At 32.8% G+C, this 20,152-nt stretch overlaps 1 protein-coding gene across 1 annotated transcript in view; it reads right to left on the bottom strand.

The window, feature by feature from the left end:
- LOC106478535 (tachykinin-like peptides receptor 86C) overlaps positions 1-20,152 on the bottom strand; it is a 65,395-nt gene that overhangs the window by 6,160 nt on the left and 39,083 nt on the right. Inside the window, exons 2-4 of the mRNA XM_013939084.2 lie at positions 14,366-14,575; positions 10,888-11,038; positions 8,877-9,073 (exon numbers count right to left, since the gene is read on the bottom strand). Coding sequence (XP_013794538.2) covers positions 8,877-9,073; positions 10,888-11,038; positions 14,366-14,575 — 558 coding nt within the window. The remainder of the gene's footprint in view (positions 1-8,876; positions 9,074-10,887; positions 11,039-14,365; positions 14,576-20,152) is intronic.

Consider the following 20,152-nt stretch of genomic DNA (forward strand, 5'->3'; position numbering starts at 1 on the left):
ATTCAACATACCACGTGACACACAAAAATCAATATTTAAGTGTGCTCTTTTAATATTTACTTTTAAATTAAGAAATTAGCTACTAAATAATACAAAAATCTGTATTATAATCTTCAATTTGATACCAAACATATTGACATAAATTCATAAACTAGTATTTCAATAAAATGTTAACTGCAAGTCAAGAAACGCGATGACATGGTCATTGACTCGTGACGATAGGATTAATATACATCTTCGGTAGTACTAATCTTGACCAATGGAGAAAATAATACAAACTGAGAACTAGGTACACGGCATGTACCCGCGTGTATACTCATTTCCATCACTGGCTCTGATGATGGTAACTGTGTTACCGAAAACTAGTCGGCTGTAATTAATAATATAGATTTTTTTACCTTTCCTTGTGCCTGAAAAACGTCGGATTTATTACTCTTGATATAGTAGCACAATATGCCTGAAAGAAATTATGTATAGGATGCTCTGAAAAAATGCTTGGCAGCACATAATTCACCTCTAAATAGTGTTTGGTGAACTGGAAGCAGCTCTGATGGAGTACTGTGTAATATTACCCAAGAAGTTCATTACTTCGTGCGGACCTGCATGCTCGCCTTTTCAGCTGTGGAGGCGTTATAATGTGACGGTCAATCCCACTATTCCTTGGTAAAAGAGTAGCCCAAGAGTTGGCGGTGGATGATGTTGACTAGTTGCCTTTCCGCTAAATTAGGGACGCCTAGCGCATGAAATTTAAACCAAACTCATTGACTAACTCATTTTAAATATGCCAAATTGATGTAGAACTTGCATTAAAGTCGATTGAACATATGAACAAACGTCTCTGGTCTTTATGTATAAAGTTTTTAGTACCAAAAAACATTTGTGTACTTGAAATCAAACTGTAGATATTTGTAAATCAGCTTACGTGTCTGCTTGCTTAACTCTTGTTTTGCATAAAATGACTTATTTAAAAAGATTAGTAATGCTCTAATGACTAATATAGAAAATTCCGCTGATCTTTAATTGGTTTTGAGCAGTGTATTTAGAAAATCTTTAGTGAAATTTTATTTCCCAAGTTATTTGTTTTCCTAGTATGTATACGACATTTATGCTTTAGGATTTTTGAATTACGCATTGCTGACTGGAGTATATTGCACATTTCATTGCTGATGGAGTATGTTGCACACTTCTTTTCCTATACAAACAAAATGACATTTTGACCTTCAATAATATCGTATTATACAGGTAAATTGGCTAATTATAAATAAATTACATAAGTTATTTTGTCATGCACACAAACAGCGTCAGTTGAGACGTGTCTTTAAGATTGGATATAAATCATAATAATTTTTCAGGTTAAAAAAACGATCGAATGCTTACATCCAAAGCTTCAAGTGCTTTATATGAATATAAGTGTTTCTTTATTTTATATTGGATCCATTAGTAGGTTGTTACAAGAATGACACTTTCTAGCATTAAGAATTAATTATGTATTGAATGAATGTAATGAACTGGTAGTGGACAATTTAAAATTCTCGCAAAGTGGATAATGAACAGGAACTGCGCCTAAAGAAAATTCTATGGATCATTAGACTTCAAGAGAACTTAATGAACAGAATAGAGCAATAGGCTTATTTCTTATCTGATCGTTTGGCCTATGTGCTAAACAAGGTTTTTGGTTGAAAATATCTAATATTATTTGTGGCGCGTTCGACTTTTTAATTTTATTTACATGAGGTTATAAGCAGATTGAAATCTAGCAACGTCCTACTTTTCTCGTGTGAACAAATTCTGCTTGGAAGAATTAAACAAAAAGAATAAAGTTCGGCTAAACACGTTACCCTTATACAGTATATTCATGAAAAATACTGAAAATTCATCGGGTATTATGTTGCGAGTAATAAAGGATAGTAATAATAAAACATTGCCCTAAGTTAATTTGGAAATTTAAATCTTTAAATTCAACAATTATTACAGTTATTAGTTATATGCCTCCCCCTCCTGTGGCTTAGCGGTAAGTCTGAGAGGTTAAAACGCGGTGGGCAGAGCACAGATAGCCCATTGTGTAGTTTTGTGCTAAACTACAAATAAACGTTAGCTAAACAAAACTCAGTAACAGCGACGTACATAAATGAACTAGTCACTCTGTTCGTAATCTTGTATTTGCTTTGCTAATCTGTAAAATTGTAGTGATGTCATTAAATTAACAACAAGAGTGGGATTTTCTGTAAACACTCTTTACACTAAAACTAAGCGAAAACCCAAATTTATAGTAAAGTGTCTTCGTTCACAATGTGTATTTAATGTGTTGCTTTAAGCATGATCCTGGTAATTGGTTCTTTTTCCTGGTTGATACGTTTCAACAAATCGAGTGTGGAAAGAGAACATCACTGTTTGAATTCTTCAGTTAAGAAAGCTACATTAAGTCGGAGAAATACCTTACTAGTAGCATCAATAAATATGAATAACTCGAAGAATATTTATACATAAAAAACGAGAAGTTAATCTTATTGGTTACTAAGCAGAACACAGACTCTGGAACAGCTTGATAGTTATCTTTTAAAGCTAGAGATAGCACAACTAATTCGATATTGTTCTTCTCACGTTTAGTAAACGAACTTCGAAAAGCACACACATTTTTTACGGGGCGTTTGGCATGTGTAAAATTCTTGGAACTCCGTAGTAACAACAAGAATAAATTGGCTATATACACAATGGTGGTAACACCATTTTTTCAATACAGAATACAGTATATATATAAAAAATAGGTTGAGATGGATATTAATGTTCAATACGTAAAGAGACTGGTAGAAATAAAAAAAGCTATTTCTATTGAGTTCGGAAGTATCCGTTGGTAAGGATTTCAGTGGAAAAGGGGAAATATTTTTAAATAATAAATAATCCACGAAGAAAACAATTGAAAGCGGCTGTGGCCAGGATAAAAAATGTCACGATTTAATTTATCCTGTGACAAATGAATGAGCTATTATTGTATTTTACTCGCTATTAGCCAATTCATTTTACCACTCCGGTAAAAAAAGAAACCGTTTTTGAAAACCTTAAGAACTATTGTTTTGATATTTTATTAAAGCTATTAGTAATTTAGGATCTGGATACATGTAAATGTACCAACATCCTTCAGCAAAGAAACATTAGAAACGTTTTTTTTTCGTTTCCGCTACTGCGCTTATTCTAATCTGTGGATTGTTCAAAATTGATTAATATATTTCATACTTGTAATAACCAAATTTGTTAGCGTTTGACCAAAAAAAAAAAAATTAAGATTTTGAACTGAAATGAATCACATGTGCCTTCAAGTCTAAATCAGCATAATTAATGAAATAATTTCAATGGACAAAGTTTGGTTTTGTAAATCAACTTGGAATAAAATAAAATAAAATAAACGTGTCGATGGTATTTACAGTATAGAGCAGTTCATTAGCTTCTTTTTTTCTCTATAACAGAAACATAATCACTTCATTACACAAACCGCTGTTCGTTAGCAAAAGTAGAAAAAACTCCTGTCTTATCGTTCGTTTTCAAAGGTCTGTACCATTCATTGGATATAATTGTAATGTATGTGTACGGTACTTCTGTATTTTATTATCCAGTAAAGAAGAACGTTTTTGTATTCTTGAGTTACAATTTAACAAAGTACAACAAACTTCGAAATTACCTTTAACAGAAAAATGTTAAAGAAAAAAAAGGAACTCCTTATAAGATCTTTTGAGCTTTATCTTGAATCTTATCCTCAACATCTGTTTATTTGTACTTATTAACGCTGAAAATAGATGATACGAGAAATCTCTTTACAATAGTTGTTTTCAAGTTAAATATAGTACACATTCATACCAGTTAGAAACTACAAACTAAAGGTATATCCGTATGGTATTATCTTCGTTCAATGTATAAAGTCAAATTGATACTAAAAAGTTTATAACATCCTTTCTCAGTTTTTCTGTTTTTTTTTGTTGTAAAAAGCGTTGTTATATGTTAATTTAACTTCACATACAATTATTGTGACATTACATTAGTTGTTATTGTTTTATTCATACGTAAAATCGTATTTGTTTTGATTCATATGCTTTAAAAATATAACTATTCACACACACATATATATTACCTCTGAAAGTGGAGCCTGTTAAATCATCAACGTTAGGCTTTAAATTTATCATGGCAGATTAAATCTGGTGAAAGTGAGCTGTACTTTAACGTTATCATAATAGCAAAACAATCTGAAGAGTTATTGAAAGTCATAAACCAATTTTACTCAACATTAACCATCTTGGCAGACATACTGTAAAACTTTATAGCTATGCACAATGTTATAATAATGATTGTTCTAATGACTTTCTTATGATTTTGTTTAAAAGCATTTTTTTAACTTTCTTATGTGAATTGTTGTTTTTATTGAATGGGTTTTCTCAGCGATCTCTACGTAATTTTACGTTCAAAAATATACGCAAATATATTTTTGTAGTTTGTGTTTGTTTAAAGTTAAGCACAAAGCTACACAATGGGTTATCTGTGCTCTGCCCACCAGGGGTATCGAAACCCGGTTTGTAGCGTTGGAAGTCCGCAGACATACCGATGTGCCACTGGGGGCATTGTAGTTTGTGATATAAAGTATACGTTCTAAGCCACTCTATGTAACTTTTGCCGAGATACCTAAAATAAAAAAAATAAATAAAAAGCTTTCAGGAACAAATTACTTTAGGTTTTCCTTCTATATGTGATCCAAGTCAATTTATCACTATGCCATTGCCTTTTCAACGTGCACCGCTAACGAATTTGTATTTTTATCAGATATTCATGTATTTTAATGGTCATTACTATAATCTGTTATTTGTTACTAAGCGCAAAACCACACAGTGGGCTATCTGTGTTGTTTTCACCGCAGGTATCGAAACCCGATTGTTAGCGTTCATAAGCCTTTCGAGTTACTGCTGACTCACGAGCTGATATTCTTATAGTCTCAATAATCTAATATTTTGCAATTTATTAATTCACTCAGCTCTCTACAATGTAATGGGCAATTTTTGGTTATGTCCAGTAAAAAAAAACAAATACTTCTAGCTAGAAATATTAAAATGTACAAGAAATATGAAAAAGTACGTCTAGGTGTTGTTATTTAGGCTGTCTCGACGAAATAATATTTTCTTTTTTTCTGTACCTCTTTTTTGTAATAAAAGGTTGCTTGTCACAAAAATAAATGGTCAAATATTTACGTACCAGTGCATTATTTCATGATTATTCATATCTGCTTGCTCTTTGGAAAGGTTTAGATATTTATGAAATATTAATTTTTTTAAAAAAATCGTCAACAAATTACCTTTCATATATCTAGAAATGAAACTTTTCTCTAACTGCTCTAGAACTTAGGCCTGTCTGTTCAAGTATTTTTTGATCTAACGTAAAGCTAAAAAGGGGCTATCTGCACCATATCAAATGCGGAGATTGAACCTCAAGTTATATCGTTATAAGCATTCAGGATTATCTCCGAGCCACCTAGGGATAAACCCGGCTAAGCAATTCAAAACGTCCTCCTGTGGGACAGTGGTATGTCTAAGGATTTATTACGCTAAAATCAGGGGTTCGATTCCCCTCGATGGACACAGCAGATAGCCCTTTTGCTATAAACATCCACATCCACGCAATTCCAAACTCCCTGGTTCAGTGGTTACATTGCCGCACTGGGGATTTATTGTTCTATCGCTTACATCTAGTTTCCGCTAAAAACAAAACAAAAACTGCGCTACGCACACTGGTGCTACGGGGTGACAGTCAAATCCCACTATTTGGTTAGACAAGAGTAGCCAAAAGTTGGCATTGGGTGACATTGACTAGCCATTGTTTTCCCTCCAGTCTATCACTTCAAAATTAGAGACGGATATTCGCAGATAACCATTTATGTAGTTTTACGAATAAATTCTGAAACAAAAAACAAATGATCCCTTTTTGACTGAGACAATATACAAACAAAAGTTTCTAAAAACGAAATTTACTTACGCAAAACATTTGCGGCCAAATTAGTATCTTTATTGCTACAGTACTTTTTTAAATACAGGATTTTTAGAGTAATACAAAATAATTCTAATCGCAGTGAAATTTATAAATCCACTTGTCTTAGTCCTAACATTAGTTAAGCCTTTTCAGTACAGCCTATATTCGATAAAGAGATAAATTAACATTGTAAATTGTGTAAGTTTTTTGCTTTAATTCAGTTGAGGCTAAATCTTACCGCACTTAATACTATCAATAAATAATTTTCTAATATTATTCTACGACTTAGCGTTAGAACTTTTAAAAAACTTTGATAAGATTTTCATATATTGTATAAAATGTCTACTAAAGTATATTTACGGCCTTTCTGAGGTAACTCGATGATTTAACAAAGATACGTTTTCAAATTTCGAAAAAGGTGCAATTCTTTGTACATTTCCAAATATATCTTTAATTTTCGATCGATCTTAGACTACTCGCTTCTGATTAACAGGAAGCCAAAACTACGGAAATTACGTAATACGTTTCTATGACATCAGTACGTGACCGAGAGACAGACAGACAGGTACACACTCTGTTTTATAGTATTAGATTATTATATAGTCATAATAGCCAGTGTCTTGTGCAATTAAAGCACAGGGATAAATAACAACATAACAAAGGAAAATTTAACTTTACTGGTTGTTTATATGCAGTTACATATTAACATGTTTGATATTTCAATGATATTTATATGTCTTAGTTATTTATACCTTGAGTGTGATGTAACTACGAACGTTATGGAGTTCGCTATATTTCAGTTATGTAGATCACGGCATAAAATTTCTTGTCCATGAACTTCTACACATTATGTATGAATAATAAAAAATCTTAGTTTAACGATTATAAACACTGTTTAAATTACTACAACGATTCTTCTATGGTGTTTGACAATGCAAGTTTTGCTGATTAATTTTTTTAAGTATGGGAAATTTAAACATCTGTTGAAAATCCAGGTGCTGATTTTTCTCTGAAGAATCATGTTTTAAACAACATGCAGCATATATGGCTGAAATATATCACAAATCCACTTTTACTGTCATTCAACCTTAGATTTGTAAAGAGCTCAATAAATTTAAAGGAATGAACAATTGTATGTATGATGAAGCTCAGAGTTTTGATTATAAACTTATAAGTTGGTTTGTAACTAGAATAGTTCAAGCTCCAGAAGATAAACTCAAATGTGAAATATTGCGCTTCCAAAAATATATCTTACTTTTGTCATAACTTGTTGGGAGATGAAAAATGAATTAAATATATATTCTTAAGTGTAATTATAATCTCATTTTAAAACCTAATTTAGATAGAAACATCTTAAAGGGCGAGCCGAATTTGTTTTATAAGAAAAGTCTTAACGATCAAGGTAAAATTAAGGATATTTTCAATTAACCGTTAGATGGCTCTGTAAGTCGTTTCAGTGAACATTCTAATATTATGAACAACAATTTCCGATATGCAAAAACAAACTATTATATGTGCAACGGGAGGATGTAATTTCCAATAACTTTAATGAATTTACGGTTTAAACGACGAAAGCCGGCGAAATATTGGAAAATTCAATAGGTCTAAAAATTGTTATAAAAATAAGTTACCTGCAGAAGTCCATTGCGATTCGAAATCAGAGGTGCATAAAAATTCTGTCTCCCAATAGTCATTAAAAAAAAGAGGAACGTGGGAAAAACAACAACATCTGTGATTAACATGTTTTTATAACAATTTTATACCTATTGGTTTTTACAATGTTTCACCGAATTTCGGCTTTTAAGCTGTAGCTTTTAAAGTATTATATTACGTGTATAAATGTCAATTAATAGCATCTTTTGTCTTTCATCAGCCAGTCTAACTGAGTTCTGGTACTGAAGAAAGCGCTTATTGGGCAGTAACTTGTGAGCGACAAAAGATAGATTTAAAATGCTATTTTTTACACTACACACCTATACTTTCCAGCCGAAATGATAAATTAACAGAAATATATCAAAACATCTGCAGTTAATTTGCGTTTATAGTAACTTTAATTTTTGTAATTAAGGACAAAGCTACACCACGGGCATCGAAACTCGGTTTTTAGTTTTATAAGCCTTCAGTCTCACCACTGAGCCACTGGAAGAGGGTACAACTTTAATGAATGCATCAATAATAAAAATACTAATTTGAATACCACCTTAAAATACAACTTATTTATTTTTTTTTAGCCGCGGAATAGCGGCTCATAGAGTTGTTTTGTTTTTTTCCAAATACTTTTAGCTCATAATTTTAATGTGAACTTAGGCTGGTAGAGATCCTGATGAGTAATAAAATCGAATGGGGTATACGCGCGCCCCACGCTTGGTATTGCTGGCGCACAAAAATATAGCTAATAGAAAAGAAAAAAAAGGTCTCACAGATTAATTTAATTTCAAGTGCCGCGGCTATTGAGGATTCCCTCATGTTTCTCTCTCTCTCTCATTGCATAATGTAACAAACAATGAACGGTTGCTTGCCACAAAGAAAATGGTAGAATATTTACGTACCAATGAAGTATTCCATGGTTATACATAGCTGACTGCTCTTTTGAAAGATATAAATTTGTATGAAATATTAATTTCTAACACTAAGTGGTGTTTAGGAATAAAGTCTTTAATACACAGAGTTTTTGTTTTAGCGAAAATTAAAATAATACACGGAGATCGTGTATACATTTTCTAGACTGTGAACCATGTTGATTTTGCTGAGTGTTTTTTCTTCTTCTGACAGTGACAATTATAACTAACATAAACATTACTAATTTAACATTTGTTGAAACCTTCAAATTACATATTCTTCGAAAACATACTTCTTGCATTGGTACTTTTACTTACCTTGTATTCATGCAGTAATAAACGATGGGGTTGTAAGTTGAGTTAGACATGGCCAGCCAGTAAAAAACCAAATAAACGTGTTGAATGTAATCAGTTTGAAGGATTTCTGGTTGATGATAGGTGTAGATAAAATATACGTGATAAGGTAGCCAACAAATGGTGAACACTAACGCTACAGCAATCAACATTCGAACTACCTAAAATAAAGAAAATCAAAATATGTTTTGTAATAAAAAAAAAGTGAAGTTGATTATTTTAATTTTAAAAGCTTAAAATATATTCTGGAAATTTATAAATGGTTAGAACGGATGTATTTTAAACTATTTAAGTAAATTTAGTTGTGTGAAGTGTTATCCGTTAATGAGTTATCGAATTATATTATTACTTCCGCCACTGAAAGTGATGAGGTAATATTTTCACCCCTGTATGTGTGTTTGTCAGTAAGATTTTTTGAAAATGGTTGAATGTGTTTGGACGAAAGTTCGTATGCATTTGGATCATGATCCAACTTAGAAGTGATTAGTTTTTGGAGGGTCAAGGTCACGAAAATCCAAAAAATTCTTATTTGTTAACATGGGGACCAATTTTTCACACTATTTTTACTCGGATTTTCATAAAACCGCGTGGGCTTATGTAGAATAAGCCTGCCTCATTGTTCTGCCAAAACTGGTCCGTATTCGTTGATAATGACGGACATATAGACACATTTTCGTATTTCATGAAGACGGAATATGACCAACGCTTCGTGGCGGAGGTATGTATGCACTCTACTGAGTGCCCCTACAGCTAGATATGCATCCTAATGATAAAGAATACACAATTCTTTAAATGTCTGTCAGAAACCTTATATTGAAAAACATCATTATGTTAACAGTGTCAGATTCATAATGCTTTTCAAAAAGGTTATGTAGAAGGGTGCCTTGAATAGAAACATTGACCAACAGCAGTATTGTCATATTCTAAATTTATTTGACGTAACATGATACGTAATACAAAACAGTTGGTTTTGATGGGATTAGTATGAGACTGCTTTAACAAGTTTAGAGAAAAATCTTCTTATAACAAAACTGTCCCTTATTACGTCTATGTCTACGCCATTTATTGAGTTACCAGTTTATTAATTGAAAAGTCAGGCCTTTAATTGGAGATTTTATCATAATATTTGTGTTGGGGAAAGACATATTGACCGCAGGTGTAAGAACGCTGATGTATTAACATTTGAGTAAGTGGTAGCTTTCTAAAAGTGTAAGTACACTGGTATTTTAAATGTGAGTGACTGATAGCCATACGTAATACCAGTTTAAAGTATACTGGTATGTTATATTCGAAGTGTAATATAGTTTGATTTATTAAATAATTTTGTTATTAATGAATCAAACCATAGGACAGTTAGGCAGATTAAAATAAGTGATCTTTGGTGCTACGTCTTATATATGGTTTGTACATAAATATTGGTAATCTTCATTGTAATAGTAATAAAATAACACAATAGATAAATAATTACATAACGTAAGTACTTGCTAATGTCAAAGGAAGTTCTAATTTTCAAAATAGAATAGTTAAAGTGAATTAGAGGTATACACTAAATCATAAATTTATATTATAATAGATTTAATTACAATGCTTCCTCGGAAATTATACCATTATTAGAGTTTCATAATATAGACTTTGAAAAGGGAGAACATAAAACCTTAAGCACACTGATTATAATGAACTACTAATAAACACTCATTGGCGTGTCGCGTTGGTTATAATTATAGGTGTGGGAAGATTTTCTAGAAAATTCAGATTACATAACAACACTGAGCTATATTTAAACGTTTACGTATATAGATATGTTGTTGATTCTCATTCTCAATAATCTTCTACAACCTTGGAGAATAAGCGGGAGTTTCGCAATACATATCTAACACTACAAGCTATGCATGTTTTTAAATATAAACTTAATTTAAACAACGTCCATATTAACATAAATACATAAAAAATTCGTTACAATAATAACATGACTCACTTTGCGTTTTGATAAAACAACATTTCTTTGATGCTCTGTTGTCTCTCCTATCGCTCTGCTTCCCCATAATACAAGCCCCATTTTAGTGTAGGTTATCGCCATGGCCATCACTGGAATTATGTAGGTCAGTATAAGGAAGAACACGTTGTATCTATCAAAACAAAATAAGCCACAGGCCAAAAGAAAGTTAATTACAGCGTGAAACTTCCGTTTAAATATTAATGTGTTCGTTTCATATTTCTTTGTAAAGCTGTTGCCTTCATATGTGACAAATGTTTTATTTTATCTCGCTTATTAGTTCACTACCATTTTTGATCATTTTGTATGCTGTTCAAGTTCATAATTCTTTACTTAACCTTGATATGCTTTATAACATTTATCTCTGCTAGTCCCGATCTACATTATAACATCCACCACTGTTGGTCTTAACCTACATTCTAAAATTGATCCTTTACTCACCAGTCCCTAAGAAAAATTCTTTCACCACTACTGTTAAGCCCGATATGGCCGTCGAAATGTTTCTGCTTCTACTTCAGTATCTTATAAATGAACTCTACTATATATCCTGATCTTAATTACTCTTGTAATGTGTCTGACATTGTGTTACTTCCACATCAGTTTAAGGCCAATAAAGAAGGATGTGATTATAGTTTTTGTCAGTCTTATTTTAATGTTATATCACACAAACTACTGATTAACAGATCAGGAGTTACACCTAAGATTTAATGTTTCATAAACGACGGATATAAATAGCGTTTCGATTGAGGTTTTGTGTACTGCAGCCAATCAGACTTGATGAGCGAAAGGTCTCGTCGGCAACGAAGCGCAATATATAAAAATTTCATCGGTCTGAAGTTAGATTGTTATTGAATATTCGTGACATTCGCAAACAAAATATAGTGTAACTTTGGGAACTTTAATAGTCGTGTTTCATTATTTCCAACGCAGTAATTCTTATAAGACCATAAAAATATCTTCATTATGGATATTTGTCACTTTCTCCAACGCAAATTTGCATGCAAATATTTAACTGCATCTAACAAAGAGTGATATTTGCAAGCAAATATTCATTTGAACAATATAAGTTTACGACATTAGCTGGGAAAAATGTTACAACTCTTCATCTACTAGCGCATCATAAACAAAGGTCTTAAGTGTGGCTGTAATGTATGCGAATAACCTACTGAACAGTAAAAATCGGTAGCATTAGCAGAAAAAAGTAAGTTCGTAACGGGTTTATTGCTCGAATTTCGTCATTTCTAGCTATTTATTGGCCATCATAAAAAAAGATGTATGAAGTGTTGAGATACTACTATACAGTTCTTTTCGAAAATCTGTTTAGGATCTGTACAGAAAGATGTGTTAATCAGTCTTAATGTGACGTTACTTCAACTACCGATCAATATAATTTCTGGTCTGAAATCGCTAACTGAAACTGCGAGTAATCGTGACCCCTCCTTAAATTTGGAAACTTCCGAAAGAGTATGGAATATTATTCGTATCGAATATTTTAGCCAAAGCTACACAAGAGCTATCTGCGCTAGCCATCCCTAACTTTAAACTGACAGTCTAGAAGGAAGGCATTTCGTTAACAGCATAAACTGCCGACTCTTGAATAGTAATATTTGACGGTCACTTCTTTAACGCACTCACGGCCTCAAAGTGCGGAGTGCTAGTTTGCGGTAACGGAACATAAACCATGCATTCTCAGATTCACAGTACGACACGTTAACCACTTGGTTACACCAATTACATAGGCCTGCGATGGTTTTATTGTCTTGAACTTTTTACATGTTCTACAGTAATTTCTGTACGTTGAATCCGAAAATGATATCCATTTTTCTCCATCGCATACAGATTTTTCACAAAAGGTCATAGAGCAATACATAAAAGAAAGACCACAACACGTACGTTTGAGACTAAAAGACATAAACTTCACAATAAAAATCAGTACAAATGAGGATGTATATTCGTTTGACATTAATGTTCTTCCATTTTTTTCCATTTTTTTTGTATTTTTGTTAACAGACATAATAATAAACAAATTTCATTGTAGTAAACGAAATAATAATTTGATCTAAGTAAGAGTTTTTTCTTCCCGATTTGTAAAAAATACTTACGTAATATAAAAAAGACGATTATTTTGGAAATATGCATAACTGAATTATGGAAAATTCGTTATTAAAACTAAAACAATTTTTATGAAGTATAAATTTGCAGGCCTATGTTATCGGTACATAGCAAGGATAAACACACTGCTCTTGAATGGTTTTGGCACTAGTTTCAATTTTCAAAATTATAGCTCCTTCTTGTTATAATTTTCTTTTTAACTTTATGAAAAACTGAAGTTGACAGTAAGTTTTGAAATAATTTCTTTCTCGATAGTTACTTTTCAATACCGAATAACACAAAAGACGACTTACATTGAAACGCACTCTGAAATATGTCTTAGAAAGTGTTTTGATCGGGCACGGTCTGACTGTCACTAAGACTATCAGTACTTAAAGTTTAATTACGGACAAAAACATATACATATATAAATACACTATAAAATAGATTTCAAGCACCACGAGGTTTGAAATATCTTAGCTTTTATTTATATTTTTAGTTTTCGTAGATTAGCTTGTGATCAGTCAGAAATTTTACCAGTCGTCACTATGCAATACTCCAGGGTTAAAAGCTAATATTAAATTTAACGACTTTAACGTAACACTGTAAGAAGATCTACTGGCTAAGAAGCAGTGTTAAAGCTACGAAAACGTTACCAACCTACGCAAACCAAAAATATGAATAAAAAGATACGATCTTTCGAACTTGGAGGGGCTTTGAATATTACGCTTGAGAAGTACACACACTTATATGTATTTCATATTGTGGATATATATATATATATATATCATATGTATTGGATATAACTAAAATACAAATTTCAACACGTGGATACACAATTTGAAGTCAAGTTGACATCACCCGTTGTGGTGAAATACCTAAATTTTTAATAGCCTCGAATACAACGTTTTATACAGTTTCTTTCGTTGTAAGAATTACGATGCTATGTTCTCTTGTAAGAGAATTTTCTCTGTCAACTTGTTTTGTTTGCAAATTTCCATTTTGACATGTCTTTGTTCTTGATTGTTCTACCACATAGCTTAACCCTAAACCAGGAGGGTCATCCATTTAGTTAAGCATATAACGTAACTTCGTTTGCCCTAAACTTTCAAAAAATATACGCAAATTTTACCCTATTAAATAACTTCAAATAAAACAAAACTTTACAACCAGTTAGAATGTTTATAAAGTAATACTGAAACTTTTAAACACACGCACAAACGTTGTTAAAACTCACAACTCAATCAGTTTCTTTAAGACTACAGTTACGTAGCTTCTACGTCCGGCATGACAGCAATCAAATAAAAGGTATAAAAAAGTATCTATCACTGTGCCTCCATGATTAAATATATATTATAATAATACTTACATATAGTCGTCCTCAGATAGATGCCCGTTAGGCCAACGCAGATAGCACAAGGTTCTGTCTCCACCTATGGCATAGTGATAAGTTCTTGTGGTTGAATAAAGAATTGTTGGGAGTGCTAACAGTACACCACTTAACCAGATCGATGCAGTTACTAGCAAGGCTGTTTTCTTAGACATTCGAGGACTTAGAGGACGTACTATAGCCATGTACCTATATTGAAAAAAATATATAATGCATTTATTGGGGTTATGAATATGAATTTCATGTAGCTACAAATTTATTTATCATCATTGTAAACAACAATACTTACGTTTGCATTCTATACCCAAAGCATTAGCATGTTAAAACAACAATGTACAGAGGGGTTTGAGAAAGTTATATTAAAAACGACTTTTAAATCGCAAGTCACTGAATGTCCACAGACGACATAAAGTCGTGGTGGAACAGAACGTATCAGAACTACATTTTTACACTGTTTAGCATTTTGTAGGTAGATTGGGCCACCTAAAATTGATCAATTTGGATGAGGGTACATAACATCCATTTCCAACGCAAAACATTGATACACTTAGATCATAAATATGTGTTCAAATCAGGAACTTAGCATTTCCAAGATAGAGATATTCCTTGTATTTAAGGGCACTTGAAGACAAAAGATTATGTATCAGCTTGAGGCGCCAGGGCAGTCGCGGTAAGTAAAGTGTGGCATTTTGTAACAGCTGAGAATTTCTGAACACACAAATCATTATCAGAAACCGTCTATGTGTACCAGGCAACAACACATATCATAATTAAAAAGTATATTTGTCTGGAAAAGCGAGATACAAGTCACGTTTACACAGGCTGCTTCCACGATATATTCGTTTAATCGTCGCATACTTCAAACAGCTGGGGATTGAAACATATATTCATGATATTCTATACGAATATATATCGGTCAAGTTGCCGAACGCTGCCCCTATTGATTGAAATAGGACTGGGAAACCACTAGTTGGATTATAGAAAGCAGGAAGGAGGAGAGCTGCGCTTTGAATAAGACAGCCTTACGACTGAATTTATGGCAATGTTAACTATGCTGCATGGCTATTATCAAGATTTACTGCCATCAGATACAACATGGCCGGTAGCAGTAAGAGCTGTAACGACGTGGTGAGGCTCCAAAATCATTTTAATATAACGTACTAAACTTCTCTCTCTACATATATGTGTATATTGAACCTGTGCAACCAATGCGAATTTTATTCCACTAAACTTGAGTGATGTCCAAATGTCCGGTTTGAAAATTTCGCTGGGACTGTAACAGTTAATCATTTTTATTTATCTCTATCACATTTTATACTGTATGTCAGATCGGCATGAGATTACTAACGATTATTTACTCACCTGAACGGCCAGGTCAAAGACTCGTATGGTGCATGTATAACTGTCCCTCATTTTGAAATGCGGACCAGAGGGAAAGCAACCAGTCGGCAGCACCTGCCGTCTGAAGCGACCGCTCTTATATGAATAGGGGGAATTAACTGCCACTTATGGCGTACCCACAAGTTAACGTGTAAAGCGTTAATTGGTAGCACCACGCCTCGAACCCGAGATCTTCGGATTCCCTATCTGATACACTAATTAGGTCATACTCGGGTCCGGTTACTAATGAAGCTATCTCTCAAGTTGGTTTATACAAAAAATAATTGTTATTGTGAAACATATTTCGACAGGTTTTACTTATTCCTTTGGAAACAAAAGTTGTGATGAAAATAAATTTAGGCAAAAACGCATGGTGTGGTTGTTAGGGCGCTCGACTCGCAATCTGCGGGTTCGAATCTTCGTCACCGAACATCCTCTCTTTTTCAGTCGTGGGGGCATCATAATGTGACGGTCAATCCCACTATTCGTTGGTATAAAAGTAACCCAAGAGTTGGCAGTGGGTGGTTTTGACTAGATGCCTTTCCTCTAGTCTACCACTGCTAAATTAGGGAAGGCTAATGCAGATTGCCCTCGTGTAGCTTTGCACGAAATTCAAACCAAACCAAACAGCTATAATTTGTTTATAAAGATAATCCTATTTCTGAATTATTTATTGAGCAAATAATAACTAAACATGTTAAGCTATATTTTTAGACATCCACAATATAATCCACTGCAAGTTTATTTTCTGATAATTGTATGGCGAAATCACGGAAAATAATTTCACAAACATAAATGATAATAAATATTTGTTTAAGCTAAATTTATATTTAGAAATGTACATAACGTATACTGTTAAATTTATATTGCTAAATTCCCGCCTATTCACTAAAGTTGTAGAAAATTCTCGAGTGTAGGAATCAACAATATATGTGTGTACGCAAACACTAATGTATCATCAGTATTGTTGCGTAAATGAAATTTCGAGAAACTCTCTTCATGCTATAAATATAACCAACGCGCCGCGCCAAAAGACAGTATATATTATTGGCTTGCTACAGTTGGTATAATATAAACCTCAGAAGCTATAATTGTGGTTAACGCTTATTAACTTCAGATATTTGACCAGGAACATTTATAAATTTCGAGCATTACAAACCATTTAACTTCAGTGGATTCATATCAGACATTAGTACTTTTACGAATACATTTTATAACTTCAGCGGTAAAAAACTCGACCTGTAATCGCCATGTGATTAGCGAGTACCACAGAGCTAGCTAGCTCCCTGTTATGTGAATTAAATCTACATCAACTCAAATTTAATTTGCTCATCGTGAACTCTCTATAAGACATCAAGGAAGTTCCAGACCAGAAAGAAGATTCGATATTATTTGTAAGTTTGTAAATCTTCTGTAATACGTAACAAAAGGTATGAAGATTAGTGATAATATAACAGCTTTTTTTTCTTTCCACGATATTTATTTAAGAACTTCTGCCCTACAAGATTAGTATCAGTTTCAGAATGGTAAGCTTTACCTGTGAGTACAAGAGAGAATAATCCACATATTCCGTATACGTTACACAGTATTGTTCCGTGATGGTTTTAATTAAGCCGTAATTGCACATGCATCGTCATTTCGATGAACTACGACATTTTATTAAACTTGAACATTCGATCATATGTTAACATTATAGTGTATATGTATTATTTCACATGATATACACCTACTAATGAATGAGTTTGAGGAACATATACGCATACTCACAGTAGGAATGCAAACACGGCTACGCTATGGTAATCTATCGGAAAGTTCAAAATCTTTTGAGAACAGGAAATCCGATCAATAGTTTTTTTCCAAGCGACATTGATGAATTTTAGGATAAAAAGGGCTATACGTAAATCTTCTTGTTGTTCTGTGATAGATCGTTGGTTTTAAGTGCTTCACTCATGTTTAAAGAGTGTCCGTATCTTTTACACTCAGGACAGCGGAAAACGAAATAAGAAATAGGGAACTTAAAATCAATATGCTCAAGGGATAGCATTTTCTTTATGATCTCATGTGGGAAAATTCAACTAAATATAAAAGTATATATTTCATCACAAGTACTTCATTTCTTGCTTATAAAACACGCACACAGGTAGAAAAAAAATACTAGGTGAAGTAATAGTAAAATAAAAATAATAAATTAACAAAATAGTTGATTAGTTAATAAGCATGAAAAAAGTTTCTTTTTTTGTATGTTGCATATTGTTCAGTTGCTTGTTACATAATCTATTTCCTGATAAAGTCGAAATTTACTTTGTGTACTTTGAAGGCTGTTATAAATAAAGTACTATGAGGCCATTATTTGATGCAATATAGAGATTGTTAGAAGTCCCTTGAGGTTACTTCACTTTCCTGTGCTGTACAGATAGTTGTAGATTAAATAATAACAGGTAATTACTTCACATTGGTGTGATATAGGGATTGTTATAGACAAAATAATAATGTGTCATTACTTCATATTGGTGTGATATAGGGATTGTTACAGACAAAATAATAAAGTGTCATTACTTCATATTGGTGTGATATAGGGATTGTTACATGGAACTGTAAAAATCAAATAAACAAAAGAGTTAAAAACCTCCAAGTTACTCAACACATGAGTTCTACTTCTGTTGATCTACCTGTAATTAAAAAAAGGTTTTATAAACTGAATATTAAATGACTTAACAAAAGTAAAACAAGTTATCACCTCACAAGACGTCGACCTAATAATCATTATGTTCCAATTAAGTGAAGTAGTAATATCATGGGACATCTAGTTAATAATTTCCATATTAGGCCACAGTGAAGGAATGGCCTCATAGTACTTTATCTATTCTCCATAAAACACCGAGATAAAGTAATGACTTCTATCAAACATTATCTATATTTCAGTAGTGGTAAGTAATGTCTTCATAGTAATCTGTATAACAATCTCTATACTACACCAAAGTAATAACCTTACAAGATTTCTTTCAAACAATCTGTATATTACATCTATGAAGTAATGAGCTAATAATATTTTATCTAAAGCAAACTTTATATCACACCAATGTGAAATAATGATTATTTATTATGTTATGTGTAACAATCCCTATATCACACCAATGTGAAGTAATGATTATTTATTATGTTATGTGTAACAATCCCTATATCACACCAATGTGAAGTAATGACTATTTATTATGTTATGTGTAACAATTCCTATATCACACCAATGTGAAGTAATGATTATTTATTATGTTATGTGTAACAATCCCTATATCACACCAATGTGAAGTAATGACTATTTATTATGTTATGAGAATTATATAACCTGGCAACATTCTGTTTGCAAGTAAGAGACCTCAGTAGATATAGATAACGGATTACTTTTGGTTTGGTTAGTGACCTTGAGTGATCTACCACTATATAACTTAGAATGTTTATACTGTGGTGCATGTACATACTTTTCTATGTTTTCTGTGATCTGAACCTATTAATAGTGTGCCATTAAGAAACGTTTGTTAAGAGGCAATGGAAAGGGTAGTGTCCATCTTCTTGTGGGTTAGCATTCCATTTACGTAGGGTAAACACTCTCTTTACACGTTAATTTGGACGGATGTCTTAAACTCCACCAAATACTATATTTATGAGTATTTCTCTTTTATGTACATTTATTATGTATATAGCTTCTATTTACGCATAATTTATATTGTAGCTCTAGACTGCATGTGTATACTTTGTTGCTAAGAGGATTTGTTCATTTTATAAACACATGGGATAGAGATACAAACTATGATACAACCGTCACTTGCGGTCCGGCATGGCCAGGTGATTAGGGCGCTTGACTCGCAATCTGAGGGTCACAGGTTCGAATCTCCGTCACACCAAACATGCTAGCCCTTTCAACCGTGGAAGCGTTATAATGTGACGGTCAATCTCACTATTTGTTGGTAAAGGAGTAGCCTAAGATTTTACAGTGGGTGGTGATGACTAGCTGCCTTTCCTCTAGTCGTTCACTGCTAAATTAGGGACGGCTAGCGCAGAAAGCTCTTGTGTATCTTTGCGCGAAATTCAAAACAAATCAAATCGTCAGTTACTTTCATTGCAATAGCAGTTATCGGCCAAACTTCCTTACAAAGGGAGAAAAATGAATTTGTTTGTTAATTTTTAAATATCATTACATTGTGTCTATAATTTTTTAAAGAAAAGACAAACAATTGCCATTATGAAAATTTCTTATTAAGTATGTCCAACTTACCTTTAAGTAACTACAAGATCAGCCAATTTTTCATTGAATTCTTTTATTCAGTACAAAGATTATAGGCCCGGCATGGCCACGTGGTTAGGGCGCTCGACTCGCAATCTAAGGGTCGC

This window comes from Limulus polyphemus, unplaced genomic scaffold (genome assembly GCF_000517525.1).
Source record: "Limulus polyphemus unplaced genomic scaffold, Limulus_polyphemus-2.1.2 Scaffold222, whole genome shotgun sequence".
Classification (NCBI taxonomy): Eukaryota; Metazoa; Arthropoda; class Merostomata; order Xiphosura; family Limulidae; genus Limulus; species Limulus polyphemus.